Below are 24,388 nucleotides of genomic sequence, written 5' to 3' on the forward strand. Positions count from 1 at the left end.
AATCTAGTATGTAAAAGCTAAAGTATGCTTCAGTTTTAAGCTTGCCGCTACTTCTCAGCACAGTCCGCGAGCATTCCTAGTTTTTCTAGCCTCATATACCTGTGCGCGACGTCTGTGAACATGTGTCGAATGCTTGCGATCAAAATAGTATACTCAACTGTGCGCAAGACCTAACAGCACGCTGAAAAACGAAGTACACCCTAGCCATTAATGCTCAAAAATTTCACAATATAAATGTTAAATGTCTTGTGAATGTTTTTCCATGTTGTCTATAAAATAAGTAAGGATTGCATGTATCAAGAAGAAATAGAGGAAAGGAAGGAGGAAGTGACAGAAATCCACTGGTAACATCACCCACTTTATTTATATCACTACATCGTGCTCGCCTATGTCTGAACAAGACCATTCGTGCTGGATTAGTACTGTACCAGAGCTGCTTGATTCGACACAGTCCACAGACTGGAGACCATTGAGTGTTTGTTTGTCTGCTAGACTGACTCGCATGTGTGCGCGCACCAACGATTCTGTAATCTCTTTGTTCTCTGGTTAAATAATTAGCCCTGATAGCAAGAGAGAGTTGTTTTGATTATTCGTCCTCTGCAAGGGCTGAAGGCCATGTTTGTGTAAAGCTTCAGAGCTTTGAAGCCACCTGATCTTATAACTCCCAGGAACACAATGAAAAACCACAGCAAAGAACCACCGCTGTGAAGACAGAGCCGGTCTGTTGAAATCCACCATTCTGCCAATGCAATTATGGCAAAATCCAACAGTCATATCTGTATCATTGACGTTTGTACATATAAAAATGATCAGGGTTTCCTTGGCTCTGCAATACAAGGTGGTTTTATGCTATACTTGTTCATGAGGCACTAACAATCCTATGCCTCGTTTCGGACCCGTTTCGACCACCTGCCCTACCTGGGACCCAGTTAAGGGCACTAAAATCCACAATGGTAGTATCTATTCCCTGATTCCTGAATGCTAAAGGAAAGTGGTTTGGAGGGTGAAGGGCACTGGATGTGTCCACAAGGCTCAGCTGACTCCCCAACCTTTGTCCACTGGTTTGGCGCCGCAGGCGGGATCAGAGTGACTGAGTTGGGGTCATGAGGTTGGACATCACAGGTCAGATGAAGTACTCCTTCCTGCTGTCTCTCATGGCACTGTGGAGGTCCAGCTCAGCCCGGTATCTAAGCTCTGGCCTGGGCTGGTGATCTTTCTCCTTGACGGTAGGCATCTGCCGGGTGCGTTCGTGTCGATGACGGTAGAGGAAGCGGGTCATGACGGCCACTGCACAGAGGGTAATGAGCACAACTGCTGCTATCAAACCTACAAGAGAAAGAGAATAAATATGTGGATAACTGTTGTCTAGACATTCTGGGGTTGGCAATCGAAAGGCTGTAGGTTCAAACCCCACAAGCGTTAATCAATAAACTTTGGATGAATGCATCCACAAAATGATGAATTAGTAAATAGTATTGGCTGCAGAATACCCAATAAAGAAGAACAATGTACAAGCTACCAGACGGGACATAGAGACTATCTGAAAGGTTTGAGGCATACAATATAAAACTCAGCATTGCTCATGAATATTAATTATGTTATGTGACCAGTAGTCCTTTTTGATTTCCTTAAAGCCGGATGTTGGAAGGTGAGCGCTAACCATAGTGGAATTAATTTGTTCAGTCCATTGTCGACAGCTGTTTGGCAGAGGTTTCTCCTTAGACTTAAAGGCCAAAACATACTCTATGCAAGTACGTGAAAACTGGCACTTCTAGATACGCAATCTCGATTCTGTGTGTTGTTGCCTTCCAAAATGTGTCAGACTGCAATTCATAACAACACAAGTATGCATTGCAGTCTCAACGTTGCCATTAGGGTCGCTATAGTGGAATTTAGAGTAAACTGTCCGCTTCTATAGTACATTTTCTCTTTCAAGTTAGGGCTGTGTTAATACAATCAAAATATCAATATCTCGCAATACTTTTTCTCATAATATTGCATCAATACTTTAGATCCATGTATTGATATTTATATAAAACTATTTGTGTATTCATATCATGTAAACACACAACAAAGGTTGCACACTGTTACTTCCAAATCTATTTATTGAGGTCACCAAGAGACAAAAACTGCTCTTCATCAGCATATAACTGAAATATACCCAAAGAATTGGAATTGAAATTGTAATTGATTCATAATCTAATCAAATTATGATATTGTGGTGTATTGCTATATATTGAATCATGACGTGTATTGCAATACGTATCGTATCATGAGGTGCCAGGTGATACCAAGCCCTATTTCAAGTCAACTTCTGTCATGGCGAAGCAACAGTTTGAAGAGAATATTGCAGAGAAGCTAAGTTAAAGTCAGTATATTTATAGCAATTTACCTGAATGACAACACATCCAAGTAAATGGCACAGATTTTGAAGGTAACTCTATCGCTCCCTTAAGTAATGAGGTTTGTTACCGCATACACCGCAACGCAAGAACACAAGATAAGCATGTTCATTCGAACTGCGCATTGGCAATGCATTAGCCAAGTGATTGCATTTGTGTACTTGAACTTCCGTAATGTTATGTTTCTGGCCTTAAAATCACAATTTTACATGGCTTGCTGCATTTCTTTCTTTGTGCCGTGGCCAAGCTGAACAAAACTCTTAAAATTAAATACTTATATCTTAAAAAGATAGGGTGAGATGAACTTTACATTTATTCATTTAGCAGACACTTTTATCCAAAGCGACTTACAAATGAGGAATACAGCAAAAGTGATTCATCATAAGGAGGCAAAAACATGAGAAGTGCTGCAATACAACGTTTCAGATTGCTCCGAGAAGAACAAGTAGGGAGGAAGGTGAGAGTGGTGAAAGAATGGAGGGAGATTTTTTTTATTATTATTATCAAGTTATGCATTAGTAGGATTGGGTCAAGTGCTCACAAAATAGATGTGTCTTTAGATGTTTCTTGAAAATAGTTAGAGAATCAGATGCTAAGGTGGAGTTCTGAAGGTTGTTCCACTAGCGAGGAACAGTGGAAGTGAAAGTCTGAAATAAAAAAAATAAAAAAAGATTTTATGCCTCTGTGAGATGGCACCACGAGATTATGTTCACTTGTTGATCGTAGGCTTCAAACTTGTCATTGTTGCTACACTCCTGGTTACCAGCTTGTGTTGATGCAATCGCATATGGTTAAGATTTAAGGGCCGTTCACACTGGCAGTGGTCAAATCACTAGAGGTCATTAAATCTCTGTACTGATGGCTGCTAGTAGGCGTTTGCTGTATCAGGCATCAGACCACTCACTGTCTACACTCCCATTGGCTGATGGCACATTGTGTCACTGCTCATTTGCATAAAGTTGAACTCGTCTTAACTTTTTAAGTTACTGTCACTCATGTCACATCAAATCGCCAACTGTCATTGCATGCGAACGCCTTGAAATTGCTTTGTCATTGCAAATCGCTGTCAGTGTGAACATGCTTTTAGTCTTTCAAACCCCTGTTCATTACCCCAGGTGCCTTAACGAAAGATGACACCACATAATTGCGTGTATCCAGGCGAAATTGCCCTCTGAGGTTTGATTTTACATCTTGTTTGATTTTGAAAAGCCCTAGGAGTACAAAGGTACAGGAGAGCAGTACGTACCTCCAATTACTGCAGAGTCGCTTTGGGAAGCGTTCGTAAGCTTCTTCCCTCTACTTCCTGTGTCTGCATTATCTGAGAATAAATCAACTAAATAAGAGATATGGTAATGTATTTAAATGTGCCTTGAGTTCAATCTTTGACTTTATACCAACCTGATAAAGATCTGGATGAAGATTTATCTGCCAGCTCTCCGCAATTCGACTCAACCAAATTGCCGAGCACACTGACCAATGAGCTTCCTCGATTCAGTATGGCCGCCTTAAGAGGAGCCAAATGGTTGAACTGAACAGATGAAAGACAGCCAATGAAACCTTGCGATCCGGCCTGGAGCACCTCCTCGTCTACACCAGCTCGGCCTATGGGAGACAAGGAGGTGGTACTTTAAAGGTGGATAGAAAGTTCTATACTCTTTTGCACAATGACTGACTTTCATACTTGTCCAATAATACTAAAGATGTTCGACTAGTCATCCAACAGTGGGCTAGTTGGTTAGTAAGGTAGACTAGTGAGTTTTTCTAGAATTTCTTTGTGTTTTTATAGCTTTCAATGTATAAAAGGTATAGATATTTACCCTATTTATTTGTTAATATGTGATTTACCCTATTGAAGAGCTGCGTTTGGCGTCATTACACCTCATTACTGCGTTTGGGTGTTTGCAAGGACACGTTATTGCATTCAGTCTGTGCTATATTTTCAAAATTGTTTGTCTTGGTGGTCTTCACATGCAGGCGGTTGTCTTTGGGCATTGTGCTGTGTCTTGCTGTTTCTTCAGTGTCTTGCACCATGAGTGTTGCATTTTTTATTCATTTTAAGACATCAACTTTTAAAAATGTTTGAGACCCTGCATTCTGTTCCATTCTGATACTCTTCAACTTGCTGTTTTTAACACAACATGTCCAATGTGAATGCCCAATAAGAGACATCTGATCTGGATCTAGACAACATGAACCTAAAAAAACTAATTATTGAAGGCTTCCTTAAGACATACTAGTCATTCAGACAACCCGAATTGTCAATTTAAAAAAATACGTAGTTTTGCACATGACCAAACGAAATATTTTTGCCCATCAAACTATCCCAAGGTGGATTAGAGTGGTGAAATTAGTCAATTAAGCACAATCTTCTACACCCACACCTTTAATCTTGGAGTTTAATTAAACCGCCTACCTGTGACTTTTCCCAGTGTCAAAGACCTTATCGTGATCAGCTCTTTGTCCGTGGACAGGCTGTATTTCAGATTGGTATCTTTATCAATCTAAGAAGTACAAGGATACAGAAGAAAAAGAGAAAGTCATGTGGCATGACACATGTATTACTTCTGCAACATACCTTTCTGTCATGAGATTCTAAAAATACTCTGATATTTATTTATGGTGCAAAACAAAATCAGTTGTGGGTTAATTCGCAATGCTGTGTAGAGAATGCTGATGACATCCTTCAGTTAAATCACTGCTCAAGTCTGTTCAGTGGGGGCTGAATGAACACTTCTACATATGATCAGCCATGCACATCAGGCCACTTTATTAAACTCAGAATTTAACTTCAGCCTGAAATCAAATCCAGTCGGAATCATTAGGAAGGAATATGATAAATAATACACAGTAAATGATCCACACAGCGACTTTTCACCCGGCAACATTAGACCTTATTTATGAAACATGAGGAGAATTTCTGTGTAAATTGTTCATAAAAACATTCTTACATAAATTGTCACATGAATGCCACAATTTGTGCAATAATGGCCTTATTCATGAAACACAAGCAAAGCAAATTTCTTTCTTTAGTTGTTTATAAAACTTTATTAATTGTTGGATGAATGTGGTCCAAACTAGGGATGTCATAAAATATCGATATATCGATTATTGAATGGCATGTTGTTTTATCGATACATTTTTGAAGCCTTTAAATTAGAAGCCTAAATTTAAATTTAAATTCACTGTCAGTTGCTTTCCATTCAGTGTAGTCTGATGCAATAGCTTTGAGAGACCACAAGGGGGTGACGTGACATTTATTGAAGCCGTTTTCAGCATGAACAAGACATGATATCTCACACATTATGAGCTGATGGCATTCCAATGTTACGAAAGTTTTTGTACTTCTTCAAATTATTAACAAAGTGACGTTGATGAGTTTGCAGGTTAGTGTATGAAACTGGTACAACTGTGCACACTGAATGAGTAGAAATGGTGACGTTTATTATGCAATTTCCCTCTATGACTCTATGCAAGATACTTGCGGCCGGTTCAGCGCCGCGGCAGGAGGAAAACAACATCTCTTTCCCTCCATCAGGGAACAGAGGTTACATCAGTAACCAAGACGTTCTCTGTCTGTCCCTCACTCGACGTTGTGTCGATGTAGTGACACTAGGGTTTCCTATAGGAAATGCCGCAGGCACTGAACCGTGTCACGAGGCATGGAAGAGTGGACAAGGGCAAGCTGCTGCATGCCTCACAGCGAGCGCTCAACCATGTGTGACCTTCCAGCGAGTTAGGTAAGGCGTCTCCCTAGTCCTGCTAAGGGGGAGAAGTGCTCTTCACTCTCCAGGAAGGAGAGCACTGCGGAGACCACATCCTGCCGGAGGGAGGATAATATGTGGCGCATACCTCACATGGACTTACCAATGGGGAAGTACACATATGGAATGATACCACAGGAGGACCCTATCTACAGAGAGGGTACGCAGCACAGTGGCCAAGACAGAGAAAGCTCTGATGAGGGGAAACACAGGTTTTACCTAAAAGGGAAACCGAACAGTGGAAACCCCCTTGGATTACCAAAGGGGAATAACCACGCATGGATCACTGAGCCCAAGCACATGGGCTCATCTGAAAAGGGGAATACCAAGAGTACTGGGCCTGGTGGCGTTACTCATCCGCCAAGTTTGTCACCGGACAGTGCTAAATAATAAAAGAGGCATCTGGAGTTCACCGGTACGGGGAACTGTTGTGGACAAAAAGTGCACATTATCACCTTTGAAAAAGGGCAAAGGTGCAATGCAAGCGGTACACCCAACCGGCCCCCCAGTCTACCTGCTGTTACCGCGTAACACTCGGGTCAAAACCGGGTCTATGTGTAGGTTATAAAACCTTGCAAAGGTATTGGGTGTAGCCCAACCTGCAGCTCTGCATATGTCTGCTAGAGAGGCCCCCCTTACCAGTGCCCAGGAGGATGCAACACCTCTAGTGGAGTGTGCCCAGACCCCCAAGGGGCACGGCAAGTCCTGAGACTGGTATGCGAGAGAAATGGCATCCACAATCCAATGGGCCAACCTCTGCTTGGAGACAGCTTTCCCCTTCTGCTGTCCTCCAAAACAAAGAGCTGATCCGAGCATCTAAAGCGCTGTGTGCGGTACAGGTAGATGTATAGTTCACGAACTGGTCACAGCAACGACAAGGCCGGGTCTTCCTCCTCTGAAGGGAGTGCTTGCAGTTTCACCACCTGGTCCTGAAAAGGAGTGGTGGGAACTTTGGGCACGTAACCGGGCCGAGGTCTCAAGATCATGTGAGAGTGTGCCGGCCCGAACTGCAGGCATTCGCTGGTAACAGAGAGCAGGTCCCCCACCCTCTTGATGGAAGTGAGCGCCACCAGGAGGGCCGTCTTCAGAGACAGAGTGCTGAGCTTGGCCTGCTCCAGGGGCTCAAACAAGGCTCTCTGTAGGGCAGGTAGGACCACAGAGAGATCCCAAGAGGGGATCAGGCATGGTATAGGATTCAATCTCCTTGCGACTTTGAGGAACCTGTTGATCAGGTCATGCTGTCGTGAGGGACTGCCGTCCAGTGTATCGTGGTGAGCTGCTATGGCAGCCACGTACACTTTCAGGGTAGAGGGAGACAGCCGTCTCACCAGCACTTCCTGAAGAAAAGACAGCAAAGGCCTGACGGCGCATCTCTGTGGGTCTTCCCCACGGGAAGAACACCAGTTCACGAAAAGACACCACTTCAAGGCATACAGCCGCCTCATAGAGGGGGCCCTGGCCTGAGTGATCGTGTCTACCACCACTGGCGGCCCATCCAGGAGCCAGACATGGAGATTCCAGAGGTCCGGCCGTGGGTGCTGGAGCATGCCTTGCCCCTGACTGAGAAGGTCCTGCCTCAGGGGAATGCGCCAAGGAGATGCTACTGTCAGGAGCATCAGATCCGAGAACCAAGTCCGGTTGGGCCAATAGGGCGCAACAGGACTTACTGCTCGTCCTCCCTGACTTTGCACAGAGTCTGTGCAATGAGGCTTACAGGAGGAAACGCATACTTGTGTAGCCCCTGAGGCCAGCTGTGCACCAAGGCATCCATGCCGAGGGGGGCCTCGGACAGGGAGTACCACAGGGGGCAGTGAGAGGAGTCTTGGGAAGCAAACAGGTCTACCTGTGCCTCCCCGAATCTCTCCCAAATCAGCTGGACTACATGGGGATGGAGTCTTCACTCCCTGCGGAGCATTACTTGCTGTGAGAGCGCATCCGCTGCACGGTTGAGGGTGCCCGGAAGGTGAGTGGCTCGCAGAGACTTCTGACTCCAAAGGAGGAGGCGGCGGGCGAGTTGCGACATGCGATGTGAGTGTACGATGCCTTGGTGGTTTATGTACACTACGGTCGCTGTGTTGTCGGTTCGGACCAACACATGCTTGCCCTAAATCAATGGCCGGAGGCTCCTCACGGGCCAGCGATGCTGCCAGCAACTCTAAGCAGTTGATGTGCCATTGGAGTCGGGGCCCCGTCAAGAGCCCTGAAACTGCCTGCCCGTGCCCGAGTTCGAGGCGTCTGTCATGACCACGATGCACCTTGAGACCTGCTCTAGGTGAACACCTGCCCGTAGAAATGCCAGGTCCAACCAAGGGCTGAAAGTCTGATGGCACTGTGGCATGATGGTCACACACCGGGTGCCATGGCTCATGCCCACCTCGGGACTCGAGTCTGTAGCCAGTGCTGAAGTGGTCTCATATGCATCAACCCAAGGGGGAGAACCGCTGCCGAGGATGCCATATGCCCCAGGAGCCTCTGAAATAGTTCCACTGGTGCCGCTACCTTCTGCCTGAAGATCTTCAGCTTGCTCTTCTTCCAGTTGACCTGAAGTCTGAGTCGGTCGAGGTGCTGAAGCACAAGATCCCTGTGTGCACACAATAGATCTCGCGAGTGAGCTAGGATTAGCCAATCATCAAGATAATTGAGAATGCGTATGCCCTTCACCCTTTAACAGGGCCAGAGCAGCCTCTGCGACCTTGGTAAAAATGCGAGGGGACAGGGACAGAGTGAAGGGGAGGACCTTGTACTGGTATGCTCGTCCCTCGAAAGCAAACCGAAGAAAGGGTCTGTGTCGAGGAAGGATCGATACGTGAAAGTACATGTCCTTCAGGTCAATGGCCGTGAACCAATCCTGATGTCGTACTGATGCCAGGATGCGCTTCTGCGTTAACATCCTGAACGGAAGCCTTTGTAAGGCCTTGTTCAGGGCACGCAGGTCCAAGATTGGGCGCAACCCTCCCCCTCTCTTGGGCACGATAAAATAAGGGCTGTAGAAGCCCTTGTGCAACTCGGCCACGGGGACGGGCTCTATTGCTCCCTTTGCCAGAAGGGTGGCAACTTCCACCCGAAGGATGGAGGCACCCTCACCCTGCACCGTAGTGGAGAGGATGCCATTGAACCGGGGCGGGCGTCTGGCGAACTGGATCACATAGCCGAGGCAAATTGTCCTGATAAGCCACCATGAGGGGCTGGAGAGCTCTAACCAGGTCTCCAGCCTCAGTGACAGCGGCACCAGGGGGATGACTGGACTTACCGTACCCGGGCAGGGTGGTTCGTGGCAAGGCAGAGCAGGCGCCCCACCTGAAAGACAGCCCAGGGGGGACGTGCTGCTCCGCAAGCCCGCAACATTGGCTGGTGACTGGGGCATACTCGCGTTTGCCTGATTGACCAGAAAGACTTCCAGCACATGGCCGTTGTGAGTGTGCTGGCCCAGGGAATGAGGAAACTGCTCTTGACCATGTGGGTGCCGAGGCCCAGAGGGCACTCGGCGATGTCATACTCACCACACGCTGGCCCAGGGGCGATGGTGGGGCTGGAGAGATGTCCTGGGCCAGACCAGTCAGGAGCGGTCACCTCATCCCTGGGTGGGCAGCCTTGAAGCCCATCAGGGGTTCTTGGGGGCCAACTAATGGGAAGGTGGAGCCGACTTCCCGTGGGCCAGCATGCGGGCTCCGATGGTACAGGAGCCGGGGCCGGCACCGCAGGGGAATGGCTCTGGGGAGAAGCAGATGGAGTGCGGGACCTTGGTGGCCTGAAGGTGGCCGGGTCGCGCTGCGGCAGGATGTGTTTAATTGCCTCGGTCTGCTTTCTCACCGTCGAGAACTGATGGGCGAAATCCTCGACGGTGTCACCAAAAAGCCCCCCTTGGGAGATGGGCGCATCAAGAAAGTGGACTTTCTCAGCTTTATGCATCTCCGCAAGGTTGAGCCACAGGTGCCGTTCTTGGACCACAAGCATGGAAATCGTCCGCCCAGGGTGCGCGCCATGACCTTCATCGCACGTAAGGTGAGGTCAGTTGCAGTGCGCAGTTCCTGCATCAGCCCTGGGTCGGTCCACCCTCGTGCAGGTCTTTTAGCACCTTGGCCTGGTGGACCTGCGGGATGGCCATGGCCTGCAGGGCGGAAGCAGCCTGACCCACGGACTTGTAAGCTTTCGTCATTAAAGAGGAAGAGAACTTACAGGCCTTGGAAGGGAGCTTTGGTCGGTCATACCAGGTGGCTGTGCCCTGCAGCCATAATTGCACTGCTACGGCACACTCTACCTGGGGAAGCTCGACATATCCCTTAGCCGCTCTGCCGTCGAGGGTAGTCAGAGTGGATGAGCCTGCAAAGCATGTACAGGCAGTAAAAGGTGCGTTCCACGACTTCGTTTGCTCCTCGTGCACTTCCGGGAAGAAAGGCACCGGGGCGGGGCACGGCCGTGAGTCGCACTCTGAGCCCAGAAACCAATCATCCAGCTGTGAACACTCAGGGGCGGCAAACACTCATTTTAAGCAAAGGTGATTGGGGCTCTCAAGCTCAAACCCCTAGTGTCACTATATTGACACAACGTCGAGTGAGTGAAAGACAAGGAACCATTGTTGTGTAAATTGTTACATGAATGCGACACAGATTTATTAAAAATTACTGTGTACATTTTTTTTTTCCCGTAAACTGTCGAATGAATGCAATCCACACCTTTTATCAAATTTCCATGTAAATTTTTCATAAAACTATTCTTGCATAATCTGTCACATTAATGCAACCCACACTTTTAATCAAATGTGTGTGTAAATTGTTTGTAAAACTATTCTTTTGTAAACTGTCACACAAATGTGACCCACACTTTTAATCAAATGTTTTTTTTTTTGTAAATGTTCCGTAAAACTATTGTTGTGTAAATTGTCACATGAATGCGACACAGATTTAATAAAATTTCTGTGTAAATGGTTTGTTACATATTATTTGCTTAAATTGTCGAATGAATGCAATCCACACCTTTTATCAAATTTCAGTGTAAATTGTTCATAAAACTATTCTTGCATAATTTGTCACACGAATGTGATCCACACTTTAAATCAAATTCTTTTTGTGTGTTGAGCTTTTGATTCATCGCAAATGTTTGCCAGAAGTTTGCAGCTCTATGCCGGTAGTGGTGAACCTTCGGCAAACCTTTGGCAACAATGGACAATTTGCCACAAGTTTGCCGCAAAGCACATTTGCATGTGAAAATTATCAGTGGCGAATTTGCGGCAAGCTTGCTGCAAATTGGCCATGCACACTCGATTTTCGTAAGGGTTGTTTTAGACTTGCGCAATAATGTTTTAAACTGCACAAATATTTACTATACTGTTCATGTGTTGAGTTGCCATGAAATTTAAGACACTGTCTCAGTTTTGTTTATTTGAAATTTGTTTATTTGAAATTAACATGATTTTGACAATAGCGCCACATATTCGCCAATTAACTCTAACTCACCTGGACGTACATGTCCCGTCCCTCTCTATGGATCTGGACTCTATGGAGCTGTCCATTGGCCAGATTAAGAGACGATGGCATGAAGACATCAGGCTCTTTCTCTCTGTTGAGCCGATACCATATTTGCAAACTCCCTGCAGGAAACCAATTAGACACGAAAAAGACAGGCATTTTGAGACATGAGTGAGACAAAATCAAGACAGCAAAACACACTCAACTGGCTTATTTCCTTCCCCACTAAGGAGGGTACTTGCTAGCTTGACCACTGTTTTGAAATGTGAGAAATGCAGGAAAAGATGCTCCTCTCCAATCATCAACATCACCATCATCATTGTAGTAATCATCTACAGCTTGAAGGTAATCAAAAAACAGTTCTGGCTGATCCAACAAAGTGATTCTTCACATGTCATAACAGGACAAAAGCATCAACAAAAATAAAATGAAACATTTGTCTACTGTATAGTCATTAACATCTTAAAACTATATTAATATCAGTATTATATTAGAGTATATTAAGGCAAGATTATGCTTTTTAAAAGGTAAATTCAACCCTACATTAATTAAGAGTTTTTGTTTGTTTGTTTGTTTGTTTGTTTGTTTGTTTTTGTCAATATTGAAGGAGAAAATATTAATGGGTGAATTTCAAGAAAACATGTCTGGATCACATTTCACCCCACAATCAAATGGTGGAAAAATAAGGGGAAAAAATTTGTAATTTATATGCTTATTTTGGCACATTTTCCCACCAAAATTTCTCCCATCATTCTCAATGCTAATTCAAATTGGATGTGTATTATTGCTAAACAGTATTTGTTTACTGTATTACAGTAAAAAAAAAAAAAAAAGAAAAAAAGAACATTTCTTTTTTAATTTTTCTTAAAGCAGTGCAACAATACTGTCATGATGTAAAAATGTTTTTCATCTTAAATTAATATATATTTTTTTCACTTTACAGTAATAAGAATGATATTGTTTGTATTACGGTAATAACAGATGGGGGAGAAATGTGCTTAATTGTCTGAAAAATTATGTCAGAATGCAAGAAATATTATTGGTATGAAAATAGGCTTCATTTCATTTAAACAAAATATACTTTCTTTATTTCTTTTGACTTTGGAGTGAAATATGACCTGTATTACCAATATAACAAGTATACAGTATACAGTTATATAACAATATAACAAAAATAAACAGCAGAATACCATTGTTAGCCAGTATTACAGCCATGTACTGTTGATGGTAGGTGTTGACAGTCAAAAGCATTGCGGGCGTCTGTTTCGTGAGGAAACTGAAGGCGATGCTCTCTCGTGAATTGCTGCTTTGGGCGTAGATGGCTGAGGACTGGCGACTGTGGTTACGCATCACAGAAAAAGGTTCCTGGAAGGTGTAGGTCACAGAGGAACCGCTTTCAAAAGACACAGAAACTTCTGCAAAGGAAGAAAACACAAAAGCGGGAAAATGTTGAAGCAAACGCTGGCAGGTAGATTTCAGATACTCATTGGCTGTGTTTTCAGTCCCCTGTCAGCATATTTATGAGTTATTGAACATCAAGGACACAATGCTGAATGGAAAGTCCCAAAAAATCTGTGTAAATTGTTTGTAAAACCATTTTTACATATATTGTCACATAAATTTAACTCACACCTGTAAATACATTTTTGTGTCAAATTTTCGGTAAAACCATTCTTGCGTTAATTGTCACATAAATGCAGCTCACTTCTGTAATTAGATTTCTGTATAAAAATTGTTTGTAAAAATATTCTTGTGTACATTTTTGCATAAATGCTACCCACACCTTTATTTAAATTTCCAATTTTTATAAAATTGTTTGTAAAACTATTGTTGTGTAAAATGTTGCATAAATGCAATTCACACCTGCAATAGAATTTCTGTTTAAAATTTAGGTAAAACCCTTCTTCAGTAAATTGTCACATGAATGCAACATTTAACTACATTTCTGTGCGAAACCATTTCTACGTATTTTTCACATAAATGTGTCTCACACATGCAATCAAATTTCTGTTTAAACTGTCGAAATTATTATTATTTTTTTTTACATAGGTTGTCACATGAATACGACCCATACCTTTAACTGCAATTAAATTTCTGTATACATTTTTCACAAAACCATTTGTATGTAGTTGTCGCATAAATGCAACTCACACATGTAATTTCATTTTGTCATGTGTATTCTGTTGATTCATGTCTTTTATTTTGAAATTCTAGTTCCTGTTTCCCTTGTCATGTGATTTCTGTTTTCCCTCCATGTTCATGTGTCATGTTTTCATTGGTTTATTGTTTAATTAGCTTGTTATGAGTTCTGTTTGTTCATTGGTTTATGTTCTCCCATGTCTTGTATTTAAGCCTCATGTTTTCCATTGTGTAGTTGTCTAGTATTGAATGTGATGGTATGTGTTTGGTACGCCATAGCCATAGCCATAGCCATAGCCATAGCCATAGCCATAGCCATAGCCATAGCCATAGCCATAGCCATAGCCATAGCCATAGCCATGTTTTGTAGTCAGGGTTATTGGTGTTCACGTTTGTAAATAAACTGCACTTGGGTTCTTCATCTTCACGTCTTCGTCATTGCCATCATTGTCAGCAGCCAGCATACGTTACAGAATACTAGACCCACCGTGAACCCAGCGGTTTTACTTTTGCGCCTACGTCAGGGGAATCGTCCCCTGGAGGACTATGTTGAGGACTTCTGCGGTCCAGCCAGGTAGACTTTAATGAGGTTGCCCTCAAAGACTGTTTTAGATTTGGACTAAATGAGTCCATTTCTTTTTTGATGCCTGGTGGTCGCAGTTCCCTCAGCCTGGCTCAATATATCGACCTCGCCCTACGGTTCATTGGTTCCCCGTTCACTGTAGGGGAGGCGGATGCTGAGCCCGAGTGCCACGTCATGGCCGCCGCCGCCGAGCCCGAGTGCCACGTCATGGCCGCCGCCGCCGAGCCCGAGTGCCACGTCATGGCCGCCGCCGCCGAGCCCGAGTGCCACGTCATGGCCGCCGCCGAGCCCGAGTGCCACGTCATGGCCGCCGCCGCCGAGCCCGAGTGCCACGTCATGGCCGCCGCCGCCGAGCCCGAGTGCCACGTCATGGCCGAGCCCGAGTGCCACGTCATGGCCGCCACCGCCGAGCCCGAGTGCCACGTCACAGCAACGCCTCAGCCTGCTCCATGCCACGTCACAGCAACGCCTCAGCCTGCTCCATGCCACGTCACAGCAACACAGCATCTTCACGTCTTCGACATTGCCATCATTGTCAGCAGCCAGCATACGTTACACATTTCTGTGAAAAATTTCTGTGTAACCATTTTTGCGCAAATTGTTGCATTCATATAACCCATAACTTTTTAACTAAATTTCTATGTAAATTGTTTGTAAATCCATTCTTGCGTAAACTGTCGCATATATGCGACTCACACCAGTAAACAAACTTGTGTTTTAAATTTTTGGTAAAACCATTCTTGCACACCTTTAACTGAATTTCTATATAAATTGTTCGCAAAACTATTCGTACATAGTTGTCACATAAATACAACTCACATCTGTAATCAGATTTCTTTGTGAATTTTTGGTAAAATATTTTTTTTACGTAATTGTTACATGAATGCAACCTACAGTATCCTTTTAATCAAATTTCTCTATAAAATGTTTGTAAAACCATTCTTACGCAAATTGTTGCATGAATCTGACCCACATCATTAATTGAATTTCTGTGTAATTTGATTGTAAAACCATTCTTACATAAATTGTGTGCTGTTGAACATCAAGGACACAACACTGAATGGAAAGAGTCCAAAAAAAACAAATTAACGACAAATTTAACTTTTAAATGAATGCATAATTATGCCTGGACTGCGAGTGACCCCATGCATCTTGGAGTGTTACTCATAATATTATCTGATAGAAACACCAATTCTCAAGAGTCCAATAAAGAACAAGCAAAGCCAAGAACGGTATCTCATTCACTGAGCATTCAGTGGCCCTGCTGTCTGGCCTATCGGAGGATCAAATGTGACAAAGGGTGTTTTGACGGTGAAGATGTTTAGCATTGAATGTGATGGGCAGGCAGGGTCCCTTGGGGTTGGTCAGGTTGCAGCCCTTTGAGGAAATTCAGCCAAACAGCGGCAGTTCACGGCCATGAACTAAAGCCATACAGAGACAGGGAGAGTAAGAGGGATAGAGAATAGCAGAACTGCAGTGAATATCTCATGTTTTATCCTGCTCGGCTTTGATCAGGTGCAATCTGTGGGCACGTTGCCATCTTCAGAAATCGAGGTTACCGAGCTCTAAAACTTGCTCTTTCTGGAACACTCTTTGATACCTCGTAGAAGCATAGTGAGCGTATCAAAGTAAGAAAAAAAAAAAAAAAAGGCTCATTACAGAAATTCAAAACCCTTTTGTTTCCATGCCAAAAATAAACAAAAGCAGGTAACAACACGTTCAAACAAACACGCAGATGCAAACAAGTCCCAGCCAAATTTTTTGGTCGACACCAGAAAGTGAAAATGCTGTGTGAGCAAAAGTGGCAAAAATAACTACAAATATAAAATAATAAATACATAATAATAAAATAAAGTATGACTGCTTTCATACAGGTTTCTCAAACTCTTCCCCAGTCTTCCATTGGTCAAACAAACAGAAAGTCCCGCCCCCAAACTCACACCATTGGTCGAGCAAAGGTTCCTGTGTCGGGCTGGTCAGGATGAGCAAACAAACAAAGCAGTATTTTGTTCGCAGATATGGTGATATTATGATTTTTAATAACATACCTTTCTTGCAGTTAGGTCCTCCATAGGCAGAGTGTGTACAGTCGCAAACGTAACCGCTGCTCTTCTCGATACACTTCCCCCTGTTGTGGCACAAGCTGTTCTGGCTGCTGCAGTGACCCGGGCATCCTGAGCTGACCCCAGGGGTCATTTTAGCTCGTTCCTTAAGGTCAAGCGTTATTCCGTTGATGTTTAATGATCTGATACATCCAAGAAACCCTCGCTGCCTGGATGCTGTTCCTCCTGTTGACAATGTATACAATGTTACTACAGAAACTTCTAGTAATCCTTAGCAATATAGAACACCGCATTGTAATAGTAATCTACATGATTAAAGTTGAACGTTTTAATAGATCTTCTAGTAAATGACAAAACAGAAATTTAAAATTCTGTCATCATTTACCCAACTACCCTCACCCGAATGCATACAGTAACCAGGGGCTATCAAAAAGTACTATAAAGTGGTCCATTCGACTTATCCATGTTTCCAGTCGTCCGAAGCCATACAATAGCGTTTGTAATTTTTTTACTGAAAATTTTCCCCTCTGTAGCTCTAAAATCTCATTCGCACATTTACGATTCGAGATACGTCACGCCAGGTTTGACGTTAACAATTTTGAACATCACTGGTTTTCGCATTTCTTGTGGCCAGTTGCGGCATGATGCATTTGAATATTTCTAACTGAATGCAACTAAATGAATTAAATCTCAAATTTCGCATTCGCATTCAATTCGCAACATCACATCGCAGCTGGCTACAAGATGTGCGAGAACCAATGGTTATCAAAATCATTAACGTCAAACCTGGCACCTCATATCCTAAGTCGTAAATGTGCAAATGAGATTTGAGAGCTAGAGCGAAGAGGAAAATTTTGAGCCAATGATGACTTAATTCCAGTCTATTCCTCAAACAAATCTATCGTATGGCTTTAAAATACTTGGAATAAGGAATAAATCATATAGGGCTACTTTTTTGTGTTTTAATGGTCTTTCTTTTGCCTCTTTGGAGCATCATCCGTGTAAATCACCATCTGCTTTCATTGTATGTAAAATAGAGTGGCTCAGGTAATTTTGTTCCACAAAAGAAAGCTATTTTTATTTTAGGGTGAACTATCCCTTTAAAAACAACAATACATACAATTTCGAAAGGAATCTAAAATGAATAAACTAATAAAAATGAATATTTAAAGTATATTTACAACATCTGTGTACAGGTACATGGATATTATTCTCTTGCATACTGCTGGCACGAGGCTGTCACTCACGGCTATGCCTACCAATAAACAGCTGGCTGTTAAGCTGGAGGTGGGTGTGGCCTTCGGAGGGGGCCTCCAGGAAGCGCAAAGGCAGCTGGTCCACCTGCAGCGATGCCTCCTTTACATTTCTCTCTGCTCCTACGTAATGCCACTGCTTGTCATTCAACGGCATGTGAGACTTTACCGTCAGAACCACCGGTCCGTTCCCAACATCAAATGTGAATGTCACGATAGAGGGCGCTAGGCGAATCAGATTGCAATGAAAAGAAAAAAATTGTGCAAATTACATTTATGCACTTTGTAGATGCTTTAATTCAAAGCAACTCACATAAAGGTGCATTCAAGGTATATCTTTTATCAGTATGCATGTTCCCTGTGAATCAACCTATGACCTTAGGGAAAGTGTTAAAGGGATAGTTCACCCAAAAATTAAAATTCTCTTATCATTTACTCACCCTCATGCCATCCCAGAAATGTATGACTTTCTTTCTTCAGCAGAACTCAAACAAAGATTTTTAGAAGTATATCTCAGATCTGTAGGTCCATTCAATGCAAGTGAACTTTGAAGCCAAAAAAGCACATACAGGCAGCATAAAAGTAATCAATTCGACTCCAGTGGTTAAATCCGTGTCTTCAGAAGCGATATGATAGGTGTGGGTGAGAAAAGGATCAATATTTAAGTCCATTTTATCTATAAATGTCCACATTCACTTCCGCATTCTTCTTCTTTTGTTTTTGGCTATTTGCATTCTTCGTGCATATCGCCACCTACTGGGCAGGGAGGAGAATTTATAGTAAAAAAGGACTTAAATATTGATCTGTTTCTCACCCACATCTATCATATCACTTCAGAAGACATGGATTAAACCACTGGAGTATTATATATTACTTTTATGCTGCCTTTATGTGCTTTTTGAGCTCAGTCACCATTCACTTGCATTGTATGGACCTACAGAGCTGAGATATTCTTCTAAAAATCCTTGTTTGTCTTCAGCAGATGAAAGAAAGTCATACACATCCGGGATGGCATGAGGGTGAGTAAATAATGAGAGAATTTTCATTTTTGAGTGAACTATTCCTTTAAAGGTGCACTCAGAAATTTTCTTTGCATGTCGTCTTGAATTTACACTGACACCTAGGGGCATGGATGAAGCATCATTCAAACACAATAGTTTTCAGTTACTGATGTCATTGAAACAGAGGAACTGAAGACCCAACGCAACATGAAACTATTGAAAATGAAGGCAAGCTCTCAAGGTAAATTGGGCCAACATTTCAATTTTCAAGTTTACATTAGTGTAATTACCTCTTTTATATGCAGCCAATAGATTCTGAGAACACTCAGTGGAAAACCAGCCCTTATACTTCATGGAAATAATATAAATAAAGAAAAGATGAAGGCAGGCAATATGATGAAGATGAACGGCCTCTGTGAACTGTGCAGTAATTATACAGTTGATGATTTCAGCGGCTACTGAACACAGCGGCACAGTTCAGTTAAACTGCTCTTTTGAGTCAAACTGGCTGCGTCTGCTCCTCTTTGCAGCAATGACTAATGACGTGGTATGAGTATGAGCACATTTTACCATTTTGTTTGCACATTTGTGTTGCTTGAGCAATTGCTAGATGGGTGAATCTCACGAAACCTGTCAAGAACATTGGTCCTGATATTGATCTTTACAGATTCTGCAGTATTTTCTATCTGCATCTGTAGATTGTGGCCAACCTACAGTGGGAAACTCAGTTTTATGAAGGTCTGGCTATCAATATGAAGAGACTCACCACTTAGCTCCACTCTGATGAAATCTTTCGCACCCAGATTTTCCAGGAAGACTCCAGAGGGAGCTGTGGTTTTGAAGTAGAGGGAGATGTCAATGCTCAGTTCGGCTTGCAGCGTAGGAAAGTGCAGGTAGGACGACTCCTGGTAAAAGGAGGCGGCGTTCCACAGAAACCCTGAAGTCAGAGGAAACATTGAATTTTTCATTTATATTATTCATTGCGTTGATTTTGCAGTTTGATGAATTCAGACATTTTATTATTAGATATCGGTGAATAATTATCATTACGGCCTCACGTACTGTCCCCATAGCAGTGGAGAGATCCCACTCTGTAGATTGACTCTGACCCCGTTCGGTTTGTATCGCCTACCAAGATCTCGGTCACTGGTAAGTGTTCTTTGTAGGACAATACTCCTGTGTCATTCTCCCTTTTCACATGCGAACAAGAACTATGTTTACATACGATATATGAGGCTGGGCAACATTCTCTATGGTTATTAATCATTTAAACAGCTAGTAAGATTATTTTCAACAGATATACAAAAACCCTGCTGAAAAAAGATGGTCTTAGCTGGTCTTCAAGCCTGGTCAGGCTGGACTGTTTGCTTGTTTTAGAGGGGTATTGGGCACTTCAGGCTGGGAGACAAGCTGAAATCCAGCTAGACCAGCTAAACCCAGCTTGTTTGGGCTGTGAGACAAGCTAGACCAACTAAGACCAGTAAACAAGTATAGGTTGGTTTAGGTGTTTTTTTTTTTTTTTTTTTTTTTTTTTTCAGCAGGTAAGTCAAGCAAACAATTGATGCAAAAGTTCACTAATATTAGGCACATGCAATGATAAATGGCGATTGAAGTATATGTCTGTTTACCATGAGCTGCGGTCAGCATCACAGTTGCAGAAGTGGTTCATATCGATGCAGTTCTCATCCAGGCTGCAGGCGCATTGCTGCACCCCCGGGAGAAATCCACCCCAGTACGTCCTTCTCTCTCCTGCCCGGTCAAGCCACCAGGACAAGGGCGTTCCATCTGGAACAAACAACACATTACATGTTTTCATTCTGTCAGTGACTGTGACGTATACAACCACTTGAAAAAAAAAAAAACATATATATATACATAGAGAGAGAGAGAGAGAGAGAGAGAGAGAGAGAAAGAGAGAGAGAGAGTTTCTGTGCGACTGCCAGTTATAAATCTACACTGTTTTATCTGTTATTTTAAAGAGATAAAAACAACATTTAAACTATTTTTTTTACAACAAATCCTATTATTCAAAAAGAAATAAATGAATAAATAAAAACCACATTTACAATATCTAGAATGTACAATTTTACAAAACATTTAAAAATAAATGATTGAATGAATACAGTAAATTAATGAATGTATAAATAAATAAATAAATACAAACAATACAAAAAAATAAACCCTGGTAATATTTAAATATAAATGAATAAAAGAATTAATAAATGAGTGAATGAATAAAAATTGACACCATCTAGAATGTAACATTTTTACAAAAAATAAGCACTAATAATATTTATAAAGAGATAAAAACATGTACACAATTCAGAATGTAGTTTTTTTTCTTGTTTTACAAAAAAATCCTAATTAAAAAAAAAAAAAGAATAAATAAAAACCACATTTAAGCGCTGATAATATTTAAAAATAAATACAAATAACATGTACTATAGAATGTAGAATTGTACAAAAAAGCACTAATAATATTTCAAAATATTTACGGTATCTAGAATGTAGAATTGTAAAAAAAAAAAAAAAATGCGCTGATAAGATTTAAAAATAAAAACATTTCACTGTTTAGAATGTAACATTTTCTAAAATAGATGCTGCTGATCCATTTCTATTAATAAATAACATTTATACTGTATAATATAAGTTTCATAAAAATAAGTGTTGATAATATTTAAAAATAAACTAATAAAAACAATTACACTATCTAGAATAGAGAATTCTACAAAGTTAAGCCCTGATATATAACAAATAAATAAGTAAATCAACATTTATACTATATAGAATGTTACAAAACATATGCCTTGATAATATAAAAAAATAAATAAAAAATAAATGTTTATTTAAATGAATATATACAAAAATCAGATGATCTAATAAAAAATCACTACAATTTGAAAAAAATGTTCAGAACTTCTTAAACTCCTTCAAAGAGTTCTCATCAAAAAAATAAATAAATAAATAAAAAAATCCTCCACGTGCAGCAATGACAGCTTTGCAGATCCTTGGCATTCTATCTGTCAGTTTGTCCAGATACTCAGGTGACATTTCACCCCGCACTTCCTGTAGCACTTGCCATAGATGTGGCGGTCTTATCGGGCACTTCTCACGCACCTTTCAGTCTAGCTGATCCCACAAAAACTCAATGGGGTTAAGATCCAGAACACTCTTTTCCAATTATCTGTTGTCCAATGTCTGTGTTTCTTTGCCCACTCTAACCTTTTCTTTTTGTTTTTCTGTTTCAAAAGTGGCTTTTTCTTTGCAATTCTTCCCATAAGGCCTGCACCCCTGAGTCTTCTCTTTACTGTTGTACATGAAACTGGTGTTGAGCGGGTAGAATTCAATGAAGCTGTCAGCTGAGGACATGTGAGGCGTCTATTTCTCAAACTAGAGACTCTGATGTACTTATCCTCTTGTTTAGTTGTACATCTGGCCTTCCACATCTCTTTCTGCCTTGTTAGAGCCAGTTGTCCTTTGTCTTTGAAGACTGTAGTGTACACCTTTGTATGAAATCTTCAGTTTTTTGGCAATTTCAAGCATTGTATAGCCTTCATTCCTCAAAACAATGATTGACTGATGAGTTTCTAGAGAAAGCTGTTTCTTTTTTGCCATTTTTGACCTAATATTGACCTTAAGACATGCTAATATATTGCATACTGTGGCAATTCAAAAACAAACACAAAGACAATGTTAAGCTTCATTTAATGAACAAAATAGCTTTCAACTTCAGCAAAATCTGTACATTATTCCAAACTTTTGACCACCAGTGTATATACTGTATATACATATATATGGCAGCTGATATATCGTACATCTCTTGTGTTAATATTTGCACATAACTAAAAGTTGTAGAGTAGAAGTACAACACAAGCTGTCTGTAAGATGTGGACAAACTTAACAATTAGCATTCCTCAGAGGTTAACAGATGAAACGGAGCCAGTCAAGATTCAGTATGAATACTTCCACCACCAGATATGGCAATGTTTTTTTTTATCACACATTTAGCATTTATACTCCATATTCCCCCAGGGAAAATCTGGTCAATCACTGCTCTACAGCCACCAGAACACTACAATCTGGACCCAAATTCAGATCTCATTATGCAAATTCTCTGAGCCCGGCACAAACTGATGAACAATTTCAAGGAACGCCTAGTTCATAAATGTCTCCATTTCCCATAAATTAATATTGTAATTAGATTGGGGTCAAGTCAGATTATAGATCTGAACAAACTCAACTTTGGGTAAATCATCTGATGAGGTGAGACGTTTTAATCAAGGGACAAGGACTTGGAAAGGACGCAACTGAACTGATAGTGAACGCGATGGGTGACTGCTTTCCTTGAAAGGAAAAATTATCAATGAATATCAAATAACACTTTATAATAACATTCAACCCTTTCATTAATATGTCATAAAATGTGATTAAATAAGATAATTCTTAGATCATTTCTTAATGTACAATCAAATGTGACATTGTTCACATTTGAATGTTCATCAAAAGATGATTGTTCAAGACAAGTTACGTTCTTTTTTAAGTGTTAACGCATATTGTTGAACGTTATAAATGTCACAAAAGTTGTCAGAAATATAAAGCTAATAGTTTTATATCCAAAAGTATCTGGACACTTCAGAATAGCATTCTGAGATTATATTCTTCTCACCACAATTGTATAGAGTGGTTATCTGCATTACTGTAGACTTTGTCAGTTTGAACCAGTCTGGCTATTCTCTGTTGACCTCTCTCATCATCAAGGCATTCCGTCCACAGAACTGCCGCTGACTGGATATTTTTTTGTTTTTGGCACCATTCAGAGTAAACTCTAGAGACTGTTGTGTGTGAAAATCCCAGGAGATCAGCAGTTACAGAAATACTCAAACCCGCCCATCTGGCACCAACAATCATCCATGCGGTTATCTAATCAGCCAATCATGTGGCAGCAGTGCAGTGCATAAAATAGTGCAGAAACGGTTCAGGAGCTTCAGTTAATGTTCACATCAACCATCAGAATGGGGAAAAAATTTGATCTCAGTGTTTTGGACTGTGGCATGATTGTTGGTGCCAGATGGGCTGGTTTGAGTATTTCTGTAACTGCTGATCTCCTGGGATTTTCATGCACATCAGTCTCTAGAATTTACTCCAAATGGTGCCAAAAACAAAAAACATCCAGTGAGTGGCAGTTCTGCAGATGGAAACGCCTTGTTGATAAGAGATGTCAACAGAGAATGCTATTCTGAGATGCGGGTTGGCGCTGTTATGGTGGCATGAGGGGGACCTACACAATATTAGGCAGGTGGTTTTAATTTTGTGGCTGATTTAATGTCAGTTTTATTTGTCAATGTCAGTTTATTTATAAACCACAATTAAAAACAATGGTAGTTGACCAATATGCTATACAACTACATATAGAAAAAAAAAATTACATAAGAATTTGACAGTAAGAAAAAAAAATTACGTAAATTACATAATTTATAAAGTGTTAATGCATATTGCTGATTTTTTTAATTAAACAAAATTCACTTTCAAAAGTTACAAATGTCTTTGTTTTATATGCAATATGCTATCTATACAGTGGCCCCAAAAAAGTATTTGGACATTTATGATTTAATATATGAATATATATTAAAAAGTATATTATTTATTAAATGTTATTACATATTGCTGATTATTTAATTAAAAATTCACTTTCAAAATTTTTAAATGTCACTAAAGTTGTCA

At 41.4% G+C, this 24,388-nt stretch overlaps 1 protein-coding gene across 1 annotated transcript in view; it reads right to left on the reverse strand.

The window, feature by feature from the left end:
• Positions 1–212: 212 nt before the first annotated feature.
• LOC127438024 (contactin-associated protein-like 5) overlaps positions 213–24,388 on the reverse strand; it is a 63,996-nt gene continuing 39,820 nt past the window's right edge. Inside the window, exons 12-22 of the mRNA XM_051693241.1 lie at positions 20,296–20,452; positions 19,730–19,857; positions 19,434–19,604; positions 17,673–17,891; positions 16,399–16,635; positions 12,819–13,043; positions 11,617–11,750; positions 4,816–4,903; positions 3,801–4,004; positions 3,649–3,720; positions 213–1,326 (exon numbers count right to left, since the gene is read on the reverse strand). Of these exons, the coding sequence (XP_051549201.1) occupies positions 1,124–1,326; positions 3,649–3,720; positions 3,801–4,004; positions 4,816–4,903; positions 11,617–11,750; positions 12,819–13,043; positions 16,399–16,635; positions 17,673–17,891; positions 19,434–19,604; positions 19,730–19,857; positions 20,296–20,452 (1,838 nt within the window). The 3' untranslated portion in view covers positions 213–1,123. The remainder of the gene's footprint in view (positions 1,327–3,648; positions 3,721–3,800; positions 4,005–4,815; positions 4,904–11,616; positions 11,751–12,818; positions 13,044–16,398; positions 16,636–17,672; positions 17,892–19,433; positions 19,605–19,729; positions 19,858–20,295; positions 20,453–24,388) is intronic.

This window comes from Myxocyprinus asiaticus, chromosome 49 (assembly GCF_019703515.2).
Source record: "Myxocyprinus asiaticus isolate MX2 ecotype Aquarium Trade chromosome 49, UBuf_Myxa_2, whole genome shotgun sequence".
Taxonomy (NCBI): Eukaryota; Metazoa; Chordata; class Actinopteri; order Cypriniformes; family Catostomidae; genus Myxocyprinus; species Myxocyprinus asiaticus.